At 36.7% G+C, this 25,846-nt stretch overlaps 1 protein-coding gene across 10 annotated transcripts in view; it reads right to left on the bottom strand.

Moving 5' to 3' along the window:
* Positions 1–25,846, bottom strand: part of LOC145514141 (uncharacterized) — a 959,076-nt gene that overhangs the window by 268,320 nt on the left and 664,910 nt on the right. For 7 of the 10 annotated variants that reach the window (XR_014059862.1, XR_014059869.1, XR_014059868.1 and 4 more), the window contains one exon: positions 1,244–4,684. Coding sequence is in view for 1 of the 10 variants with exons in the window: in XM_081511229.1 (XP_081367355.1) it covers positions 4,583–4,684 (102 nt within the window). In the remaining 9 variants the exon portion in view is untranslated. Of the gene's footprint in view, positions 1–1,243; positions 4,685–25,846 lie in introns of those variants that run through there. The other 3 variants (XR_014059871.1, XM_081511229.1, XR_014059870.1) reach the window with 2 other exon arrangements.

Genomic DNA, 25,846 nt, shown 5'->3' with positions numbered 1-25,846 from the left:
GGAAGTACCTATACACTTCATACTAGCAAATGAGTTGCATTTGTCTGGCAAATAAAGAAGTGAATCACCTTCTTGCCTAAAGCTGCTCATTCTTTGAAGCGTGATTATTACAGCAGAAGAAAGAACAGTTGCTGTGTTTGCTCATGTTATAAGCAAGAGTCATAGCTAACAGAAAACACTACTAACACTTTTGGTAGATTACATTTACATTGATAAATCTATAAAATCCCATCTGCAGCTTGTCAATAGTATGAAACCCTAGATCAAGTTTTGATCAATAGCAGCAAGTGGTTATCTTGGAAAAAAATCTACTTTGCCTTTTCAGTTTTGGATTCTGCTGCTAAGGTGATATACTGATTGAATTTTAGATCTCATGCACAAAGACTGAAGATTATTAGCATTCTTTGAATATAAATGAATACTCTATTATGGGATTCAATTTCCCCTGAATTTTAATTTTGAAGATGTACTTTTTTGTTTTGTTCATATTAATAATCAGAATTTTAATCATTTTTTTTTGTTCCCATGAAAATACTACGGAGTTGGAAAAAGAAGAAAATATAGTTAGATATATAGTTTCAGGTCTGTGATGACATTAAGATCATAATATACCAGAGACAGATCTCCAGTGTAAAGCAATCTCATTGTTATTTTACTCTATAAAAAGAGTGACTATGATGAAAAGATGTTCACTGAATATACAGCTTTTCCTTTCCTAGTGATGACTTCTCCTGATCAACTATATAACAAGTCACCTAAACATACTAAATTGCTTTTAGTTTGTACCCATAAGAGGCCACTAACTGAGCTAGCTCAGAGACATGAAAATAAATAACAGTTTGTCAGTTCTTCTCCAGATCAAAAGAGGATATATATTATCAGGAAGAATTCACAGAGAAAATGGGAACAGGCTGCTCTCTGGGATAAATCTTTAAAGCAGATTCTATTTTCACCTTCCAGAAAGCAGACATTAAACTGTATCTCACCTTTTTCATCATCTTCTCTCCCCCCACAAATGCATGAGTATAAAATATACTGTCCCAGTTGAGGCTGATTCAACAGGACAGTGTTCAGTTTTTAAGACGGTAATACTATCATTAGTAGACAACTGAAGAAGTAGTTCCATTCTTGTGACTCCATGCTTCTGGGTGTCCGTTTACTTACTCTCATTCTAAGGATATTTACTTACTAAGATCAGATATTAACACTATGAAATTATTATTTTGCTTTTCATCAAAAATTCTTTTATTGTAAAATAACATAACCGTGCTGTATACAACAACTTTAATCTCTCTTTATTTTAAGTAGGCACAGGTATTGTAAAGAGAGATTTAGCTAATACTTCTTTAGGAGAAAGGATGAATTTAAGGGATGCATAACTGTGCCACAAGATAAAAATTCTGAAACAAAAAAAGATTTGTAATACATAACTTATCAGGACAATTGCCTTTGAAAAATGTTGGGAGGGGGTGGTTATATCTAGATATTTGATTTATACAAAGTATTTTTTAAAAATCAGTTTCTTTAGTAAATACCAAGTAGAATCCAACCACTTGGTGCCTCAAGTAGCTAAGAATATACATTCATTAAAGCATCCAACCTCAAATAAAAAATTTAAAATAAAGCCAACATTTATGGTACAGGGTTTACTTACATGATGACTATTTATCTGGATAATATAGAGATATATTAATTTTTTCCAAGTTTCAAAAAGTTTCATTTTATAATTTTTCTTTTCTCTAATCTAAAAACTGTACATTTTAAATGTGGGATTTATAAAGAATCTGTTAATTCTTTTTTATTTTCCCCCTGCTAAGAGAAGATATTTCAGTTTTGTGATAACTGACAGTGAGGATGTGGTGGTGATACAAAAATATCATACTGACTTTCTAAGTGTCCCTTCCCCTAAAGTATTGCACTGTCTTATTTTCTTGAGTTTGATGCGATATGACCTTTTAAGTTAATGAGATGAACAGGATTTGCCTTGGACTGGACAAGTCTTCACCTCTACACAGGTTATTCAGTCCTCAAATTCATGCAGTTTTGAACAAAAATTTTAAAGTGATTTCACCTGTGTAACAATTAAAATATAGAAGTCTTCCTGGATTGAAAACTAAGTGGGAGTTGGACCAATCTGAAGTGCTGATGGTCAGACATATAAATTATTGCCATTCTGTATTATTAGGTAAATTCTACAATTCCTTTTTAAACTTATGTCCCAATTTCCTGGACTTTTCCAGAGATGCTTGTCTTCAGTAGTCACCTCAGTACTTCGGCATTAGTGTGAGCTCCAGAAACATTTGATTTGAATTAAATATGTTGCTTTTCATTAGGAAAAATCTCATTTTATCCCTGCTCCAGTCTTGCCTTCATCCTCTTTGCCACACCACAATCTTGTTGAAATACAGTCCACCAATTGTTATTTTGTTTTAATGCTATACCAAATATCATGCTGACACAAATTCAGACACCATGAAATAAGATAAATCATATTAAAGGAATTTGGGGGAATTGGTATGTTTTTAAATAGGTGATTTAAAATAAAACCTTCTAGATTTTTTAAAAGCTATTCTGCAGTGGAAAACATTGTTCTCTGTGTTTTCTCTGTTCAGCCTCTTGAGACTATAGAGAAACCTCGCCTGTCTTCTAACATACCCTCTACAGAAACATCAAGTCGGAAATCACTGAGCTCTGCCATAGCATTTGCTTTTTCTGCAGTTCATTTTATGGGAGCACCTGTTCATGTAGATAAATGATGTCAAACGTGGATGCCAGCCTAAAAGATAGTGACTTCAATGAGGGAAGCCAAGCAGGAGTTGGACCTGCATGCAGTAGGCAAGTCCATCCAGATTCTGTAATCAGGCCCATGAGGGACCGCATTTATGACAGCTGTTTAGACCTCCTACATGTCTGCTCATCTGCTTACTGTGCAAGAAATGTGCACTTATCAACTCAGTCCTGGAGTGAACATCTATTTACAGCCATTGGTTAAAATGGGTCCTCTAGTCTACATTCATTGCTTGGCAATTAGAGTCTATTTGAATGAACATGGTCTTATGTAAATAATTTGAAGTGTGGCAGTTATCACAAGTGTGCACATTCAACAGGCTTTGTCTGCTTTTACTTGTTGCCAACTCTATAGTGAAGGGGATATTTCTGAGTCTAAAAACAGCACAGAGAACTGGTCAAAACCGCACAAGGTATTTCATAACTGTAGTTAAGTAGGACTCTATTTACTGATGTGGCAAAGGCAAGGGCAAAAACTGATGTACTGTCATAGGCAAGGAAACAACAGAAAATAGTTATAAATATGTAAAATATTTTTGATATGATACAAGAATCTATAAAATAGTTGCCCCTTGAAAGTGAAACTACCTAGCTGGGAGGAGGGAGGAGGGAGACTTCTTTACTCTCCACTCTTCGGGACTTGTTGAATTTTATACTTTATGTTTTCACTATAAAAGCAAAAAGAAACAATAAATTTGACTTGTGAATGCTATGGAACTATAGGAAATTTAGTTGTGTGGGTTGTTATCACCAGGATCTTAGATAAGAACCTGGTATGCATTACCTCATTCAATCCTAAGAAATTTGGATTATTAACCCTCTATTTACATGGTGAGGGGGTTATCAAGATAGGCTGTGCTCGACCATTGCTATTCAATAATAAGATAGGAACCAGTGTTTTCCTATTAGCTTCCATTTCTTCAGCTGTTATAGATACTTCACTCTATTTGGGGATAACAAGACGCTTGTTTTGAGCCAATGAAATCAGAGGTGAAGAACAAGTGTCCACACAGTCTACATAAGAATCTGTGAAGACCGTGGTCACTAAAAGGGTTATTCAGCTAGACAACCATGTACAGTTAGTTTTCAATGGGAGACTTTTATCTCACAGAAGAAAAAACAACAGTCAACTTGTATTTTTCTGCTCTATGGAGCCACAGTCCAACACAGAATGGTGAAGAAAGAGCTGCTAGAGATGACAGAGTTTCCCCACAACTCCCTGTAACATTGATGCTTACTCATTCCCTTGTCCCCCTGCCATCTTCCTCCTAGTGGTCCTCTCCTGAACTCTTTAGGACTGGAGGCAATGTTGTTTAGCTGTAACTCTATTCACTGTTCAACATTATTCTTTTAGCATGAATTCGCTTCCTTGCTTCCATTAATCCTTCCTAATCAATTATAAAGTGTTTTTTTTCTTTTACAAATTACCTTACTAATGCTCAAGACAGTGTATCTAATTCTGTCCAACTAAGAAAATTATCAAAGTATAAGAAAGTATAAACAATGAACTGACAAAAGTTTTGCATTTCCAAATATTATCTTAAATATAGATGAAAAAACAGAGTTGTTAAGTAATCCAATCAAGGTGATAGTTACTAGTTTGAAAAAGAGGCTCAAAACAGTTTTAACTAACTCCAACACTCATGCACAAAAACACGAGGTTTTACAATGTTTCATCCAATTCTCAAAACAAACCCATAGAGCAAGAGTTTTCTACCAATGCTCTAACAAATGAGCACAAATTACAACAGCTTAAGACATTACAATTTAAAACAAGAAAAATCCATTATCTTACCTTTCTGAAGTCAGAAGTATTAAAGCACTTCTTTTGGAGGTTCTGAGGGGAATCTGCTTCCTTGCTGCCCATGGTTTTCGTCTTGTGGCTTCTTCCCCCAAACTGAAAGCCAGAAACGGCAAGTCAAATCTCTCAGAAAGCACCTCACTTTGATACTAACCCTTCTGCCTCCTTCTTCTACATTTAAGTATCCTCTAATTACATTGGGTCCACCTGGATGAGTCAAGCTAATCTCCTTACTTAATTGCACCTGATCAGCAGCTTTACTCCCAACTGAAACCTTAATTCACCCTGCCCATGAGAGGTAATAGTTCATAGTTTGTGGGGATCAGAAAGTGGATTTTTTTAGGGTCAGTTATTTTGCCCACCAAAAATAGGGATGATTATCCTCATTAATGGGCTTCCCAGATGATGCTAGTGGTAAAGAGCCCGCCTGCCAGTGCAGGAGACATGAGACGTGGAGTCAATCCCTTGGTTGGGAAGATCCCCGAGAGAAGGGAATATCCCCTGGAGAACACTCCAGTGTTCTTGCCTGGAGAATCTTGTGGACAGAGGAGCATGGCGGGCTATAGTCCATAGGGTCACAGAGTTGGACATGACTGAAGTGACTTAGCATGCACACACATCCTCATTATCACATAAGAAAAGTGAGATTTAAAGAAGCTGAATCACTTGCCTAACTTTACACAGCTGATAAGTTGAAATACTGGGATTGTTCCTACTCATTTTGCCCATTATTTTCTGTATCCTTCAGAATTTTGGCAGGAAAGAAATGGCATATTCAAACTGTGTGATTTAAGGAGAGTTTAATTAAAGAATTATTTTTATTTATTTATTTTATAATTTTTTAAAGGATTGTTTTATTTAACTTAGAATAATGTTTTCCAGGTTCACCCATGTTGTCACAAATGGCAGAATTTCTTCCTTTTTTAAGGCTGAATTACTTGTACATAAATAAATAATTTTACAGATATACATCTCATATTTTCTTAATCCATTATCTGTGGATGGGCACTTAGGTTGTTTCCATAGCTAGACTATTGTAAATTGTCTGTGCAAAGAAATGGGAGTGCAGATATCTCTTAAATATCCTGATTTCAATTATTTTGAATGTATATCCAGAAGTGAGGTTGCTGGATCATATGAAATCTATGTTTTCAATGTTTTGAGGAATCTTCATACTATTATTTTCTAATAGTAGTAAATACTACTAAAATACTAATATTTCCCATAGCAACTGCACCATTTTATATTCTATGTTCCCATAACAATGTGCAAAGGTTGCAACTTCTGTACAACCTTTGTTATCTTTTTTTTTTTAAATAATTGTCATCCTAATGGGTGTGAGGAGATAGTACGTTGTGGTTTAGATTTAGATTTCCTTGATAATTAAGGATGTTGAGCATCTTTTCATATCCTGTTAACCATTTGTGTATCTACTTTAGAGAAATATCTGCTCAAGTCCTTTGCCCATTTTTTAATTGAATTATTATTTTTTGCTACTGGATTACAGTAGTTCCTTATAAATCAGATATAGAGTTTGCAAAGATTTTCTCTAACTCCATAAGTTGCCTTTTAATTCTGTTGTTTTCTTTGCTGTGCAGAAGCTTTGGAGTTTGATATAGTCCCACTTGTCTATTTTTTCTTTTGTGGCCTGTGCTTTTGGTATCACATTGAAGAAATCATTGCCAAGACCTATGTCATAAAGATCTCCTCTATGTTTTCTCCAAGGAGTTTTATAGTTTTAGATCTCACATTTAAGTCTTTAATCCACTTTGATTTTATTTTTGTGTATGGTGTAAGGGAAGGTTATAATTTGATATTTTTATATGTTGATGCCCAGTTTTCCCACTACCACTTACTGAAGAAACTGTCCTTTTCCCACTATGTCCATATAGACATGTTGGCAGGAATTGAGACCTTCTGTTATGAAAAACAGCCAGCCAGTGTCAACTCTGCTGAAAGGAGGGTATGGACTAAGAACACCGATTCCCTCTCCTTCTTACTACTGAACTCTTCCCAATGTTTCAGAGTTAAGAATCTGGCCTTAAGACAGCAGCCATACAGGACATTTAATGAGTCTAAACAGACAGCCTCTATGGATAGCAGAGTAAAGAAGGGCAGAAAGAGGATGTGGAGGGGCAACAGAAGATACCCGGGCATTTCCCTTCATTGGTTTATTAATTTATTGATTTCCATGAATATTCATTGCTGCTTTCAAGATTCTACTAACAAACATATCTTCAACATTTAAATTTTATGAGCAATTAGTATGGAGGTAGTTAGAATCTGACCTTTTCCACTATACCACCCCTTCTACAAAAATGTACTTATTTACCTGCTTTTGTTTAATTGCCTTTAAACTTCTGGATGAATGTACTCACCGGGAATGATTTCTTTTTAATTTATTTATTTTAATTGGAGTCTAATTATTTACAATGTTGTAGTGGTTTTTGCCATACATTGACATGAAAAATTCCAACATATGGAGGCTAAACAACACATTCTGAATAACCAATAAATCACATAAGAAATAAAAAATAAATCAAAATATGCATATAAATGAATGAAAATGAAAACACAACAACCCCAAACCTATGGGGCACTGTAAAAGCAGTGCTAAGGGGAAGATTCATAGCAATTCAGGCTTACCTCAAGAAACAAGAAAAAAGTCAAATAAATGGACTAACTCTACACCTAAAGCAACTAGAAAAGAAAGAAATGAAGAACCCCAGGGTTAGTAGAAGGAAGGAAATCTTAAAAATTAGGGCAGAAAGAAATGAAAAAGAAACAAAGGTGGCCATAGCCAAAATCAACAAAGCTAAAAGCTGGTTCTTTGAGAAGATAAATAAAATTGACAAACCATTAGCCAGACTCATCAAGAAACAAAGGGAGAAGAATCAAATCAACAAAATTAGAAATGAAAATGGAGAAATCACAACAGACAACCCAGAAATACAAAGGATCATAAGAGACTACTATCAGCAACTATATGCCAATAAAATGGACAACTTGGAAGAAATGGAGAAATTCTTAGAAAAGTATAACTTCCAAAACTGAGGCAGGAAGAAATAGAAAATCTTAACAGACCCATCACAAGCAAGGAAATTAAAACTGTAATCAGAAATCTTCCAGCAAACAAAAGCCCAGGACCAGATGGCTTCACAGCTGAATTCTACCAAAAATTTAGAGAAGAGCTAACACCTACCTTCTCAAACTCTTCCAGAAAATTGCAGAGGAAGGGAAACTTCCAAACTCATTCTATGAGGCCACTGTCACCCTAATACCAAAACCAGACAAAGATGCCACAAAAACAAAACTACAGGCCAATATCACTGATGAACATAGATGCAAAAATCCTTAACAAAATTCTAGCAGACAGAATCCAACAACCTATTGAAAAGATCATACATCATGACCAAGTGGGCTTTATCCCAAGAATGCAAGGATTCTTTAATATCCACAAATCACTGGGAATGATTTATGGTTGAGCTTTTACTGGCTGCATTTTGAACATATCTTTTAGGTGTAAGCAGTATAAAACTTCATGGGGTTTTATTTGACTATATAAGAATGAGATAATAATTAAGGTGTTGAACATAAAAATAACCATTAAAATCACATTTAATCTGTTTAAATTAATTATGAGAATGGTGTATGTAAACTAATTAGCACAATCTAGTAATCAGCCTTATAAAATACATTTACTATGATGACATCATCAAGATGGCAACATAGGTAGTTCTTGACTTCAGTCCTCCTCACAAGAATTAGCACCAATTCATAGATAAGAAACCACTGTGAAAAGTCCCAGAACCTGAGAGGAAGGCTGAAACACCCTTGAAATCATAGAAATCAAGAACAGTATTAGAAGGGTGAGAGGAGCAATTCACCTTGACTGCACTGGCCCCTCCATAAAGTGGACAGTGTTGTGCCAAGAGGATCTCCCAGCATCTCAGTTTCTCCAGTGGGAAAACAGAATCCAAGATGGACATCCAGATTCCCCTCTGTTACGGGACACAGCTTGGGAGGCACACTCAGGTTCCACCTCACACTGAGGCACACTGAGGTCAGGGGTCACTGGGAGAAGCTTCAGAACTGAACCATTGGGAATCACATAGAGATGGAGAAGGGATTGGAGCTTACAGCCACCAGTGCTCAGACTATGGAAGCCCAGGTGGCTGCCTGTAGGAAGGTGCAGTGTTCTAGCAGAGACCCCCGCCAGCTGCTCTGCACCATCTGAAAGCAAGCTGGTATCCCATTCTGTCCAGGGACCTTGGTTTTGGCAGTTTGGCCTGATATGGGTCCCCAGCTAGCAGGCCCTATTTGCTATGGAGTATGTTCTATGGCCCTGCATAGCCAGGGAAACTAGTTCAAAGCCCTGTCCAATGGCTGAGCATAATCTACAATCCTGACCCTGCTGAGAGGCCTGTAACCATGCTCAGCAGCCTTGTAGCATATCCGACAGCGTGTCCAGGCAGAGAAGAAAATTCACAACCATACCCAACTGCTGAGTTTAGCCTCCAGTCTGACCTGACCAAGAGCTGGCCAGAGATCCCAGGTATCGCTGAGGCCATCTTACAGTCTTCCTCTGACAGGAAGACAAACCAGCAGCCAACTCTATCTGTGAGCATAGCCAATGGCATTGCATAACCAGAGAGCTTGAACGGTGATCCTGGGACGCCTCAGAGTCCTGCCTATGGTACTACTCAGCTGTAGAGTCCAGTCAACAGCCTTACCTGACTGCTAAAGACAGCCAGTGTGACCTGATCCAGCGCAACTTGTGGCACCACTTGACTAGGAAGCCTAGGCAGTAGTTCTGCCCAGCTGCAAACCATGGTCTCCAGGTTCACTGATCTGTGAGATCCAGGTGGAGACCCTGCCCAGTGAGAGAGCATGGCCAGCAACCTCAACCAAAAATGAGTACAGTCACAAGACAACTTGATCACCCTAATTATTTTTGGACACGGCCTGTGGTTCCACCTGATCACAGAGCACACAGGCTAAGGCTCTATGGGATGCCAAGCCCTGCCTGTAGCCCCACTTGAGCAAAGAATTGAATCAGGGGCACCATCCAATCAGGGAGCAGCCCTGCCCAACCAGACTCTAAACTGTGGCCTACAACCCCACTCAATGAGAGGTGACTTCAGAGTCCATCTAGTGGTCCCATCTAACATAGAGCCTGCCAGCAGGCCCACATGGATTACCACAGAGTCCAGTCAATGCCAAGCCACCAACTCAGCACAGCCATTGCTCTAATACCAAAGCCAGATAAAAGATACAACAACAAAAAAAAAAACAAAGAAAAACTATGGGCCAATATCCCTGATGAATATGGATGCAAAATTTCTCCACAAAATACTAGTATATTGAACTCAACAGCACATTAAATGTTCAGACACTATTTAATAAAATACAACATAATGGTGTTCTTTTATCTTTTACCTTGGTATTATTATGTTATGTTTAAGTATCAAAATATCTTGATATAAATAAAGTATTAAATATATTTAAATATAAAATATGAATAAAATAAATAATATATTTAAATAGAAATTTATTTAAAGTATTAAAAATATTAAAAGGACATTTTTATAAAGATAGTATGTTGGAAAATTTTTCCTATTATAGACTTTTTTTTGAGACATCTGGAAGGCATCCAAGCTGCTCGATGGCTTTTTGATCAACTCGTTCAAGTGTATCTCTTCATTATAGGTTTTCTTTAGTCTTTATTGTCAGTTGTTCCTTTAGCTGTATTCAAAAAAAAATTCAGTTCTCATTCGTATCAGCAGCCTCACCTTCAACCTTGACTTGTGCATGTGCTCAGAGTTTTATATCTCCAAAATACATGCATATTTGCACTAGAAATTTTTTTATCTTATAACCTTTTCCTAATGTGTTATCCAATGTCAAAACACTACAAAACTTGAATTGTCAGCCTCAAATTCATTTCTGGACACATGAAAGAGAGCCTTTCAATAGCCAAAGCCCTGCCTTTCACTTCTAACTCTGCCACCACTAATACACAGAAGAGTGAGATAATGGAGTTAAGATGAACAAAGCCAAGAAAGGAAATAAAAGTGAACAGGTCATTTATTTTTGTGTCATGTCCATCACAGGAAACCTCACAGAAGGGCTTATACCAAGTTTGGCCTGCGAGTAGGAAAGATGAGATATGCATCTAGGATAAATCTGGAAGCCAGAGATAATCTTAGAAAGAAATCACTAAGAATACAACTTACTCTAAACTTCATTAGGCATGATTCCAGGTCTGTGAAGAGAAACATAGGTAACTTAAAATCCAGAAATACCTACTCGTTAGTACTATAACCTCAAATAGGATTCAAAGTCAGTATAACAATCTGTTCGATTCATAGTTAACACATAAGTGCTCTGACTGAAAAACAGCGTACAATTTTCCCAGGAATAGTGTGAGAGAACCGCTACACTATAACCTCTTAATCAAAGCATATATCTTCTGAAAACATTGATCCTATTCAGTGACCCTTGCGTCAGTTTCAGCAGATCTATATCATCAAGGCTCAACCTAAAAGTTGCCACATGAAGACAAAATCCTTTGCTTAGCTATAAATTTAGGTTTGTCTTTTCAAGTAATAGCTTAAGTGAAGGTGAACTGTTTTGTTGGTTTCAAATAAACTCAGCTTGAATTTTTCTCTAAAATGGTACTTTTTTTTTCTTTTTTTAATGTGAGGCATCTCCTGTAACTAGAAAAATTTGAAAATCAAATGAGGATGGAGTCATACTCCACATTGTATACTGACTTACATTCAAACCATGAAAACTTTAGAGATACAAATTAGGACAAAGAATAGAATCGTGAGTTAACTAAAAGATCTTTTTATATGATTCCTTAGAAATTGCCATTCTTTCTGAGCAATGGAGGGAAATTATAAGATCATATCTAATTAGAGAATGTTATTTGTGAACCAAAAATGAAGCACTAACTTCCTTTTCCAACACTGCTATGCAAGTCAGAGAGAAAGACAGATTTCTGCAATGTATGTTGAAGAATATGTCTTATATTTACACAGCAAATACATTTTTAAGAAGTAGGGAATATTATGAGAGAGAAATAATCCTAAAAGTTATGCAATCAGAAGAAAGATGCTAGTAGCTTAAAAATACAGTGGGTGAAACTTTTCTTCTGTGAACCTCTTAGGACTCTCATCTCCACCAGTATCAGAAGCAGAGGTGGGTATAAGGGAAGAAGAAGGGAGGGGAGCAGTGAAACTAAACTGAAAGAAGCAAAGAGAGAAAAGGAAAGTCGAACATAGAGATGGAAAAGATGTCTGATACTGATCTTTGAACACTATGCAGACTGGGTCAAAGAGTTCTCAGCAGTTTATTTGAAAACTCAATTTCAAAATGACACGAGTATTCTAACTTGGATGACAGAACATACAGAGCACAAAGAATTGGTGTGGAGCCAATCAGGCCAAAGAAAGCAAGTGCTGACAGTCAAACTAGACCAAGAAAGAGACAACATTTGCTACAAATTTCCTAAGGCTTACACCAGTTCTCTGATGGAGACAGATTTCAAACTGGCGTCACAATCAAATTGCATATTCTTTATAATTCACTGCTTATTCATGTTTAAGCTGTTAGATGAACTATGAGTAATTCATTTTAAAGTTGGGTGAAATAATTTTTGAGCAATCCTTTTGTTGCCATTTTCAAGCCCTAAATCCAAGATTCATTCCTTCCAGTATTAAAAAAAAAAGAAAAAGTTGAGCTGAAGTGATTCAAAGGATGTAGCAGCCAATAACCCTTTCAGAGTGTTCAGAATGGACAGACCAAGTTAGTAACACCTGGCTTAGAATGCTTACCTAGCAAGACCTTCAACTGTCTGTGAGAATCACAGATAAAGGCCACTTATTAGAGCTCAGGTCTGCCCTGAGTGTCTTTGCTCATAATGGCTTTGTAAAACATTGCCAATATCCTCTCCTTATTTAAAGTGCAGTGCATGTTTGCACTTGACAGAAATTATTTTAAACCTATTTATTCTTGTATGACCCTTTATATATGACCTAATTTTTAATGAAAAATATATATAATTTAGACCATTAAAGTAAGTTTTTCCCCAAGATCCTCTAGAACAGGAAGATTTTTAAGAAGTTTCCCAAAGGTTATCAGGAACTTAAATCATGTTTCACAGCCAATGACCTGTCCAAGTTCCATCCTTCCTACAATGAAATCCTATTTACTGATGCCCAGACCATGTATCTATGTGTTTCCCTGGTGGCTCAGATGGTAATGAATCTTCCTGTAGATTCCCTATGTGGGAGACATGGGTTCGATCCCTGGCTTGGGAAGATCCTCTGGAAAAGGGAATGGCTACTCATTTCAGTGTTCTTGCCTGGAGAATTTCATTCATTCCAGTATTCTTGCCTGGAGTACAGTCCATGGAGCTGCAAAGAGTTGGACATGACTGAGCAACTAACACTTCAGACCAAATATCTAAATGACTGACTTTCTAGTTTGTCAGACATTTCTGATATATTTTGTTTACTTCTCATGTTACAAAACCTTTGATTACCTATCTTATCTTTGCAATTTGTCTCTTTTGCTCATTTGCCTACTTAGTTTCTGACCCACTGATTATTCAACTCATCTCATCAATGTTTCTGACTGTTTGGCTACATTCCACCCTGATCTACTTCTGCACACAGAGTACCAAGTGATATTCAACTCTGGTCTCCATTGAATCACCTTTCTCTCCTATAACATGACTCCTCTCTTAAGTTAGTGACCCTGTCCAATATTCAAATTTTCCAACTCTAATCTTCAAGTGTGTTCTCTGTCCAATATCTATGGCCCACATGTTTTTATATCCAGTCAGAAAAGAATACAAATTCCCTGTGTGGTATCATCTTAATAGAAAAATAGTTGGGAAATGAAAAATATTTAAATTGTTTCTGAATTAAAAATGAAAATAATTTTAATTTTTAAATGAATCACCATTGAGAAAGATACGGACAAACTAAATGTTCTTTTTACTGCAGTCAAATGGAAAAACAAACAAACAAACAAACAGTAGAAAGCAGAAGATCTGGTTTTTCCTACAGCCATATGACAAAGTGTTTTAATTCCTCTGAACTTGGTTTCTTTATTTGTAATACAAGACTGATTCTATCAGCTTTATACCAGTTCAGAGGTCATAGGAGAATCAAATAAAATTAAAACTAGTGAAAAATCCTTGAATATAGTATGAGCTCAACAGTGTAGTGGAATATGTAGAGGAGCATGAAATTCAAAGCTAATAACCCTCTCCTATATAATAGAGCTAAAAATTGTTTTCTAGTTGTGGTGATGGATTTGTAAAAATAAAAGCAGTATTTTTTGCATTGTCAATGAATCCTCAGAATACTCCCTTTAATGGATGACATTTAGTGGGTAGGGGCAGGCAGATAAGCCCTGCCCTTACCGTTTTGCTCCTTACCACCTCAGTGATATCCATCTACCTTCCAGGGCTCACATGTAATTGCTCTGGGTTTTGTTGTTGTTGTTTTTCTGGCCAGAAGAGCCCACTTTGTTATCTGCTCAGGAAGCCATAATTTTGCATCCTCTGGTTGGAAGAATGTACTCAGTATGCAGTATGCAGTACTTAAATGTATGCAGTCATCCTTTGGTATACAGGGGAATTGAATTGGTTCCAGGACCCCCTGCAGATACCAAAATCTGTGATGCTGAAGTTCATTACATAAAATGGCATGGTACTTATATAAAACCTATGCACATCCTCCCAAACACGTTAAATCATCTTTAGTTTACTTATAAAACCTAAAACAATGTAAATGTCATGCAAATATTTGTAAATACAAAGTCAATGCTATGTGACTATTTGCTGGGCTTCCCTGGTGGCTCAGATGGCAAAGAATCTGCCTGTAATGCAGAAGACCTGGGTTCGATCCCTGGGTCAGGATGATCCCGTGGAAGAGGGATTGATTACTCACTCCAGTATTCTTGTCTGGAGAATCTCATGGGCCAAGGAGCCTGGGGGGCTACAATTCATGGGTTCGCAAAGAGTTGGACATGACTGAACAACTAATACAAGGAAAATCCAAGTTTTGCTGTTCGGAACATGCTGAGAATTTTTAAAACTGTTTTCAGCCCACAGTTGGTTGAATCCATGGATGTAGAGAACCCATGAATATGGAGGGCCAATTGTGTTTTACACTGGCTCTCAGCGTTCTCCAGTGAGATTAGTCTATAGGTTCTCAAAGGGGTAAGTAGCATGATAAACTATTGGCTGCCTAACCTTATCTGACTTACTGTCAAAATATCTATAGATTGTATCCTTTTTTTTTTTTTTTTTGAGGATAGATGAAGTAAAGGATGGTTCTAATAAATGAATAACTATGGAGTAGTAAGAGGCAGTAAAGATAAAAAGATCTTGGGCTTATAATTTTCTTGTGGTAAATGTCTTCTTTTAATATTCTTAACATTTCACAGACTGCTAAATTGTCAAATATATAATTAATGAATAAGTGGATTGTTGTTCAGTTGCACCTAAAAAGGTAAATATATAAATATTTGTTTTTATATAAGAAAGAACTCATTTTACTCAAACCTTTGGTTTAGGGTCAACTTTTAGGGAAACCCAAAACAAAAAATTATTTAAAAATAGAATATAAAAAGCATTCCTATTCATAGTTTTTGATCACATTACTGTCTTTAAAAGCACATCTACCTAAATCAATCCTCTTCTGATGGGCTCTTGGGTTGTTTCCATGTCTCAGCTATTTATTATATACAGTGCTTCTAGGAACATTGAGATACATGTATCTTTTCTTATTAGATTTTCATCTTTGCCAAATATATATCCAGGAGGCTTTCTGGATAGATAATTGTCTTAAGAATATGTTCCACACACAGAGAGAGACACAGGTGCACACACACACACACTGGAATATTACTCAGCCATAAAAAATAATAAAATATTGCCATTTGCAGCAAAATGGATAGACCTACAGAATATTATACCAAGTGAAGTAAGTCAGAGAATGACATTATTATGTGATATCATTTATATGTGGAATCTAAAAAATAATGCAACAGAATCTATATACAAAACAGAAACAGACTCACTCTTTCATAAGAAAACACACTCATGATTACCACAGGGGGAAAAGGAAAGGAAGGATTAATGAGGAATATGGGATTAAGAGATATAAAATGCTATATATAAAATAGAGAAGAAACCAGTATTAACTGTATAGCATAAGGAACTATATTCAATATCTTGTAATAACCTCTAATGGAAAATGGGCTTTACTGGTGGCTCAGATGGTAAAGAATCTGCCTGCAATGCAGGAGACCCAGGTGCAATCCTTGGGTTGGAAAAATCCCCTGAAGAAGGGAATGGCACCCCACTCCAGTATTCTTGCCTGAAGGGTTCCACTGACAGAGAAACCTGGCGGGCTACAGTCCATGAGGTTGCAGAGTCGAACACAATTGAGCAACTAATACACATACATGGAAAATAATCATTAAAACTGAACCATTTTAATGTATGTAAAACTAGCACAATATTGTAAATCAACTACACTTCAATAAAAAAGAAATAAAGACCAAAATAAATAAATTAATTTTAAAGACTACTGGGTAAAACAAAACAGAAAACAAACAAAAAAGCATGTCTAATTTTGTTATTTCTGAACCTGAAGCTCAGCAATAAGCTCCTTACAACCTACCAAATGATATGCACCCTCCAGGAACATTTCCTACATATGCCCTATGTTTCAGGCATAGTGAGCTATTTATATGTCATCTATGGGGGAATTTCCTGCTTCCATGTCTGCATTTGCTAGATTTACAGAAACTGAAGTATCCTATCCCCCTACAGTACTAGAAAGCATTTACTGACTTTGGACATAAAGATTGACTGTCTTCCCCACTATAAAGTTTGCCCAGTTTTCTCTGACAGATTTGATTTTTCCCCTTCGTTTGAAAGAGATACGTAATCATCTGAGATACCTAATACAGTCTCTTGAAAAAGAACTCCACGTTTTAAAGATCACATTTCTAGATAGTTCTCACGTACATAAAGACTCACGCTTACATCAAAATAAGCAAAGCTCTGTTAATGAAGGCCTCACATGGAACCAGCTATCTTTAATCCCTAATTTCTGCATGCCAGCCCCACAAGGCTCACAATCAATGTCTCAAAAACAATATAGTCAAAACTTTGAATGATAAACCCAAGAATGCCAAGAGTCCAGTGCTATTAATTAAATTGCAGTTACTGTATTTCTTTAATATACATCTTCCATTTAGATTATGCAGTACTCTGGGATAATTTTTCCTATTCCCAGACCTTATTAGAGTGCAGACACATAACATGAACTCAGTAAATATTTGTTGAATATAAAAAAATGAAAACAATGATCCTTTTGGCTATTGCATTGAGAACATACATCCTAAGATGTAACACTGAAGATCCAAGCACTGACTAGACCAGTTGCCAATGTGGAAGGAAGAGAGAATCACCTGGGTAAGTTAAAAGGTAGGAAATGAAGCAGGAACTGCCAAGGCATTTTTTTCAAGGCATTTATTTCATTTTTTTCTGTGAGCCCATGTTTACTATTTATTCTGTGCCACACATTATGAATTTGAAGAGCAACTAACAAGGCCAAAACGCATACTTGTAACTGTGTAAAAGAAGAGTTTTGTTGAAGGAGTTGCTAATTTCTAAAGGCTACACTGTCAAGTTTCCAGAAAATTTATTTCTAAACTTTGCTTCACGGTTACTCCAGTAAGATGACCAAAGAAATAACCTGTGAGTTTTCCATCCCTCTGAATGTAGAAATGCTGGAACTAATTCCCTTTAAAAGTCTATAAGCTTATTCACTGTGTATCTTTAAAGCAGAAGAATTTCCTATCAGAGATTTTACATTATCATAGTTGATCCAGATGTAAAAAAGGATGAAGAGGAAAGTTTGCAGATTCCTTTCTAGTATGTAACTCTTGAAAAGGAAGTTAAGATAGTAACAAACATCACCGGTATAGACTTTGTCAGAAGTCTAGCTAGCAGATGGAAGTACACTTCACATTGCATTTGCATCATAAGTTTTGATTGGCTTGTTACAGACCAGCAGCTTTGGGTTTTCATCTCAGCATCACACAGTCTCTTCCTCCTGATGGGATTGTGAAAATCGAGACAGGGGAGGTAAAGCTTATCAAAAACTGGTATTCTCCTTTTATGGATTTAAATGCTGCGAAGTGCTTCTTCAACAATTGTGTAGATCCTCTACCTCCTTAACTTTTTCTGAAAAGAGTTGTTACCCTCTCTTAAATCAGTAGGTTGCAGGAGCTAATCTAACTAGAGATTATTACTTGCATGAGAGCTGTTGAGAAATTAAGTGTGGAACTTGTGGTGAGTGTTTCATAATGACAAGAGGAGGAGAAAGAGGGTTGTTCAGAAACTAATCAGCTGGCTTAGTAGTCCTACCATTTGTAACAGATCTCAGTCATTGCCTCTTTGTTCCTGTGCACCTACTTTAGTAAGGATCCCATGCATAAAGAAATAAGTGTACAGTAGTTAGCTCTAGTCAGATTGAAGAGCCCAAGGTTTAATCTCAGTTGTGCACTGATGGAGTATAATTTGCAGATTCAGAGAGATGCATCTAAATTTAGACTCTGACATAATGGCAGTTGCTAGGAGCTCAAAAAGAAATCAAGGAACAAAGGGAGTAGCTTTTGAAGTGGTTGAACTCATTTACCAGAAGCATAAGACTGTACCTTTGTGATATTGCTTCTGTGCTGTTGTAGACTATTAGGATGAATGACTAAATGATGGAGGGGTAACTTGGCAAAAATGTCATGAAAGCTAGAAATCTAGGAGAGGCAGAGAGGTGACTTTCATTATAGTGAGCCAGGATTCAAGCATGAAAGTCACATTAACAATGCCTGGATCGCATGTCTAATTTCCTGCCCATTGAACCAAAAATTGTCTCCAGGTTTCATATAATGATAAATGCAAGGTATTTTATTTGATCCTGTCCTTTTCTAAAAAGCTGTATGCACAATTTCTCTAGACACTATCCATTTTCCTCTGATTTTGATCTTTCTCTATTGATGCCACACTCATTTCCTGTGACTTGCTTTGTTAGCATTAAGCAGCTTTGCACAAATATTCAAGAAGGTCTAGGGGTAAATCTTGATCCTGTAAAGTTATTTAATTACTTAGTTTTCTTCTGCCAGTTCTTTCTATAGAACTACACATAATCCTTTCAGTTATTGAATTAGGCAATTCCAAATGGAATTCTAGGAATGATGACAAATTTCAGTTGGAATCAGCAGCTGAGTTTTTACAGGGTGTTTCAGGCTATTGTTAGACAACATTTCTTGTATGATGCTCAAAACTCATTCATAATACAGACAGTTATTATGTAACAATCCCAGGGATGAGGCAGAATACATCATATATTTGAAATAGGAGGAGCATGGGCTTTGATGTTCACTAACAATAATCTTCTATTCCACAAGGATCAACCCAATTCCAGTCTTTGTTCACATATTTCTAAGAATGGCTTTATTCAAAACAAGCAGATAATTCATCAGAGACTAGACCTTCCTTCCTCTCTTGCAATCTGTTTCAAGTTTATTTTAAAACTAAAATTTTGTTTTCCTACAATCAGGAAGGTTTCTAAGAAAGAATGTTTACTTTTTTTCTAAGCACTGTCAATCCAGTTTTCCATGTTTTCTCAGTCTCTCTATTTTATTTTCAGTCTCTCTAGCTGAGGTATCAGGCCATCAAAGAGGTCCATCAAAAACACACTGTCATGGTGGGTGGGAAGGAGGTTCAAGAGGGAGGGGATATATGTATACACGTATAGCTGATTCACTTTGTTGTACAGCAGAAACTAACACAACGTCGTAAAGCAATCATACTACAAAAAAAAAAAAAAAACATGTCAGGTCCTTTCTGATATATACTATGTGTACAGGCCTATGTTCTCTCAATGATAGGTCAAAAATGTCAAGAACAAGACCCAAAATTTATACCCATTTGAGGAACTTTGGCCCTGAATAAAGGCAACTTTAACCTCAGGCATTTGTAATCATGTGGTCTAGAGGTCTCGCTACTGAATTCAAAGCGAAGGAAACTTTGGAGTTAAACGTGAGGTCTTTGGACCACATAACTAAAATCTTCATAACATTAATGACTGAAGAAAAATAATTTTGCCTAATGAAATTTAGGGTACAAATAGGAAAAGGGGAGCAAGCGTGCCCAGGGACCAAGGTGGACAAAAGCCAGAAGAAGGTGCCTGATTGAGGATAGGGTGGCATCACAAGAAAGTAGTGATGCCTTATAAAGAACTCCCGAGTCCCTGACATTTACATGAACAGCTAAAAATATTCCCCAAGTTCTTCTATCAGTCTGCTTCCCTTTCAGTCTTCCTCCATCTGCATCTTGAAGACTGGTGCTTCCTGCAGTTCCTTACCAAGTTCCTGTCTCTGTTCACTAAGCCCTTTCCAGGTGAATGTATATGTTTCCATGATTACAACTACTACTCTCTATTGATTCTATCTTGAATTCAAACCTCTAGTTGGAAACCAGTCCCAGTATCCAATTGCCTTCTCTAAGGCTTCATTGTGTCCACAAATGTGTCTAAATCTGAAATGTTTATCTTTCTTCACTATCCAAATTGTTCCTCTCATGAAGTCATCATGTTTGATAACTTCTCCCTCACCACTGGGAAGCCCTCGTGCAGAATCCGCCTGCCAAAGCAGGAGAAAAAGGAGATATGGGTTCGATCCCTGGGTGGAGAAGATCCCCTGGAGTAGGAAATAGCAACCCGCATGGAACCTCTTCGAGTTCCTGAATGTGCTCTTCTCTCCCCATGAGAAGGAAAAGAACCTTGCATGAGAGTATTACAATGATTTTGCTGAAACTGACTATTTTTTCTTGCCCCTGATATGGCTATACACACTGATTAACATTAATAAGGACTTCCCTGGTGACTCAGATAGTAAAGAGTTCACCTGCAATGCAGGAAAGCCAGGTTCAATCCCTGGATTGGGAAGATACCCTGGGAAGGAAATGGCAACCCCCTCCAGTATTCTTGCCTGGAGAATTCCATGGACAGTGGAGCCTGGCAGGCTACTGTCCATGGGGTTGCAGAGAGTTAGACATAACTGAGCAAGTTTCACTTAACATTAATATGGTTATACACTCCTTTAGCAAATACATGCCCTTCCCTGCCTTGAGAAGACCCTTCAGCACCGCCACTCCCTTCTGCTTATCCTACTGTTTCACTTAAGCAAGTGACTCTGATACTCACTTGCAAGAACTCAACTCTGGAGTCACCTCCCCAAGAAGCCACCTTCTCACAGTACGTATGCTCTGCATCCATATATCATAGTTCATATCATCCTGCCTTTTAGGAGCTATTCACTTGCCTTTCTCTCCAGTAAATTGTGACCCCTTTGAGTTTAGTGATTTTGTCTTATTCATAAAATCCAATGCAGGGAAGATGACCTGAACTTTAATAAAAATGCATTGTGTGAATAATAAAGAGGATGGAGAAATGAATAGCAGTAATTCAGATGTTAGGCCAAAAAGTAATCAATGAATATCAGGGGTTCTATGATTTATTTTTTAAGTGACCATGTGTAATTTCAAATGATGACTTCAACAACTTAATTCTTCCATCTAAGATTCTCCAAACAAAAACAAGTATTTATCACCTGAATCAATTAGTGAAAAATGTTTAAATACCTCTGTTAAAAGCAGATATAATACTTAGATCACATAATATATAATTGGGGAATTTGAGGAGGAAAAGATAATAATAAAATGTGTGCATGAGTGTGTGCTCAGTCATGTCTGACTCTTTGCACCTCATGGACAGTAGCCCAACAAGCTCCTTTGTCCTTGGAATTCTCCAGACAAGAATACTGGAGTGGATTGTCATGCCCTCCTCCAGGAGATCGTGACCCAAGAATTGAAACTGAGTCTTTGTTTCTCCTGCATTGGCAGGCAGATTCTTTACCACTGTGCCACCTGGGAAGCCCAATGATAAAATAGTATAATACTAGTAACATATCCAGAATATTTTACAGTATACACAGCTCTCCAATGCAATTTTTTTCATATGTTCATAATAGTCCTGTGCCATGTGACATATGTATTATTTGTATTCACCAGTTCAGAGATTAGGTGATGAAGTTTCTGAGATTGCAGTTCTGCTGGAAATTCAGCAGCCAGGAAGTTCAGTGACAGAACCTAAACTGAACTCAGGTTTTCCAAATTTAAATGGTATAATTCATCTAATGTTAAACTGCTATTTGAGTAGGTTTTATAATTCATCTAGAAATATTTATTTGGAAAAAAGAGCTTCGTACATCTAGTTTGATTTAGGAGCGATACAGTCTATAAAAGGAAGTAATTTTTATTTTCAAATTTGCCACAAGCTCCAAAGTTAAGACTTCTGAAACACTTTGCATTTTTAATGTCTTTGTCTTGATATGAAAGCTTAAAATCTCTGAGCTTTTTTCTGAGCTGGAAGCAAAAGTTTTGGTTTTGGGAATATTCATGTAATCCCAGGGCATTTTATCATACCTCAGCCTAGAAAATGCAAATATCATTACCTTCATCCTCTCAGAAGAAACTGAACTTTAGACAATTCATTTCTAAGTCAGAGTTAAGAGTTTTTATTTTTTTTATGTATGTATGATGTTTCTTTGTTCTGTAACCATGAAAAATTATGGAACCCTGATTTGCGATTAACTTTTAACTTCAGGTTCTAGAGAAGAGAGACTACAGAGAACACCCACAGCTATTTGTCAAATTTATAGAAAAACACACTTGAAAAATAGGACATATGTAGATATTTAGAAGAAACATAAATGGAAAAATACCCAAGGAGGCAGAGTAATTAAACGTTTTCAATAATGCAAGTCCCATTCATTGTAGAATTGTACAAGTTGAATAAACATTTAAGAAAATTCTCTAACAAAATAAATACATCTGATTCCCATCAACCTGAGGAAGGTGTCAGGGTAACAATAAGAACAAAAGTCTAGCTAAAAATCCCCTCTAGCAAACATTGCTGCAGCTGCCACCTTAAGGATGGTGGGTATGCAGACAGCCTTCTAGACTTACAGACAGGAGAGTGGGTCAAGATGTCCCCTGCTCTGAGTCTGGAGCTGCTTCCCCTCAACATCACCTTGGGGTAGTGACACTGGACCATCCATTACTGTCAGTGACCATCCATTACTATCAGTGAGTTCTTCTAAAGATCCTTTGGGCAATTATCTGTTCCTGAGCGCAGATAAACAGATTATCACCAAATAATGACTATTTAAACAGTAATGGCAACATTCTTGGCTTTGAGGAGCTGATAATTTAGCCTTCTAGCACTAACTTTGGTTCAGCAGCCAGGAAGTTAAGTGGCAGAAGCTAACTTGAACCCAGATTTTCAAATCTAAATAATGTAACTCATTTAATGTTAAACTGATAACAGATTTCATAAACCCATTTAAAATCATTTACTTGAAGAAAAGGTCTCCAACTATCTAACACAATTTAGAAGTCATATAGCCTACAGTAAAGCTACACAGACACACACACACAAAATCAATCAATGTGCAATGTGCTAAGTGCTCAAATGTTTGCCCAAGGTGATATGGAAACCCAGGGAGAGTGACTCAAACATTGCCTGAGGAGAACAGAGATTCTAGGTAGAAGTTATGCTGAAATTAGAAAGGATGAGGAGAAGTTAGCTAGCTGTTAAAGACAAGGGAATTCATTTCCAGCATAAACAGTAATATACAATAAAATATGGATCTGAGATAGAGTTGGGAGAGTTGTAGAAAATGAAGTGATTCAGTGTGAATACCGTTCAGGGTAAATGGAAATGGATGAGGGAGATAACTCTGGGAAAAGACTCTGGGGAAAGACTGGGAGGTGGCTGAAAATACAGGGAGCTGTATATAATGCTAAAAAAGTTACCTTTTATCTTAAATATAGTTAACTATTACTACATTAAAAGCAAGAGGATGAATAACATGGTCAGATTCACTATGTATTTTACATTGTTGAGACACTATAGAAAATGAACTTCAGAGAGACAAGCTGGCTATCACAATTGTCTTACTGACAAAATTAAGTGTCTAACTAACACCAAGACCATGGAGATAAAAAAGAGATTAACTTAATAAATATTTAGGAAGTATACAAGGAATAGAAATAGAGATATAGTGATAATAAGTGATGTAAATGATATCTAATCAGTGATAAAGAGGTCTAGAATGACATTTGATTTTGAAGTTTAGCAAGAAATGATTGGTGATCAAAATAATCAATATAGGGAATAAAAGATGAAGACTGTGTTTAGAAAAGGAAGACAGGGATTTTGACTTTACACAAGTTGTGCTTAGGATGACTATGGCACATCTAAGTGGAAATGCCCAGGGTCATTAATAAATAAGGCTCTGTAACTCAAGAGTGAAGTCTCTATTAAAGATATGTTTTTTAGTTCAAACTGAGATATAGTTCAAACATAAAACTGAGATATGAAATCACAAGTGTGGATAATCTTGTTTCAAGAAAACCTATAAGGTGAAAACAGATGAAAATTTTAATTTTCAGCTTATCAATTCTTTCTTTCAAGGATCATGCTTTTGGTATTGTGTTTAAAAAGTCATCATCAAACCAAGTCATCTAGATTTTTTTTCCTGTTACCATCTAAAAGTTTTATAGTTTTAAGTTTTACATTTAGGTCTATGAGCTAAGTTAATTAAGTTAATTTTTGTAAAGGTATAAGACCTGTGTGCAGATTCATGTTTTGCATGTAGATGTCCAGTTGTTTCAGCACCATCTGTTGAAAAGACTATTTTTGCTCTATTGTCAAAATTTTGTTTACATTTTCTGCTTGGTTAAAGACACTGTCAAGAGAATGAAAAAGATAAGCCACAAACTGTGAAAAACATTTGCAAAAGACTTGGCTGATAAAGGACTGTTACACAAAAATTACAAAGAACTCTTAGAACTCAAAAACAGGAAAACAAACAATGCAATTAAAAACATGGGTCAATGACCTTAATAGACATGTCTCCAAGATACATAGATAGCAAATTAGCATATGAAAAAACTCTCCATGTTGTATGTCATCAGGAATATGAATTAAAACAACCATGAGAAACCACCACTAAACATCTATTAAAATGGCCAAATTCCAAAACACAAACAGTGGCAAGGATGTGAAGCAACAGAAACTCTCATTCATTCCTTCTATGAATGCAAAATCATCTAGCTACTTTGGAAGACATTTTGGTGATTTCTTGTAAAATCAAAAGTATCTTACCATATACTCCAGCAACGGTGCTCCTTGGAATTTACACAAAGGAGTAAGAAACTATGGCCACACAAAAACCTGCACATAGATATTTACAGCAATTTGATTCATAACTGCCAAAACATGGAAGCAGCTAAGATGTCTTTTGGTACATGAATAAATTGTGGTCAGTTCAGGTCAGTTGCTCAGTAAATCCAACTCTTTGCAACCCCATGGACTGTAACCCTACACCAGGCCTCCCTGCCCATCACCAACTTCCAGAGTTTTCTCAAACTCATGTCCATTGAGTTAGTAATGCCATCCAACCGTCTCATCCTCTGTCGTCACCTTTTTCTCCGCCTTCAAACTTTCGCAGCATCAGGGTCTTTTCCAGTGAGTCAGTTCTTCACATCAGGTGGCCAAAGTATTGGAGTTTCAGCTTCAGCATCAGTCCTTCCAATGAATATTCAGGACTGATTTCCTTTAGGATGGACTGGTTGGATCTCCTCACTGCCAAGGGACTCTCAAGAGTCTTCTTCAACATCTCAGTTTAAAAGAATTAATTCTTCAGCGCTCAACTTTCTTTATAATCCAACTCTCACATCCATACATGACTACTGGAAAAACCACAGCTTTGACTAGACAGATCTTTGTTGGCAAAGTAATGTCTCTGCTTTTTAATATGTTGTCTAGGTTGGTCACAGCTTTCCTTTCAAGGAGTGAGCGTCTTTTAATTTCATGGCTGCAAGCATCATCTTCAGTGATTTTGGAGCCCAAGACAATAAAATCTGTCACTGTTTCCACAGTTTCCCCATCTACTTGTCATGAAGTAATGGGACCACATGTCATGATCTTAGTTTTCTGAATTTGAGTTTTAAGCCAACATTTTTCACTGTCCTCTTTCACTTTCTTCAAGATGCTCTTTAGTTCTTCTTCACTTTCTGCCATTAGGGTGGTGTCA

The sequence above is a fragment of the Giraffa tippelskirchi genome, chromosome 7 (assembly GCF_054371585.1).
Source record: "Giraffa tippelskirchi isolate mGirTip1 chromosome 7, T2T-mGirTip1v1.2.pri, whole genome shotgun sequence".
Lineage (NCBI taxonomy): Eukaryota > Metazoa > Chordata > Mammalia > Artiodactyla > Giraffidae > Giraffa > Giraffa tippelskirchi.
The sequence above is the reverse complement of the archived record's forward strand: the minus strand, read 5'-3'. Positions and strand labels throughout refer to the sequence as shown.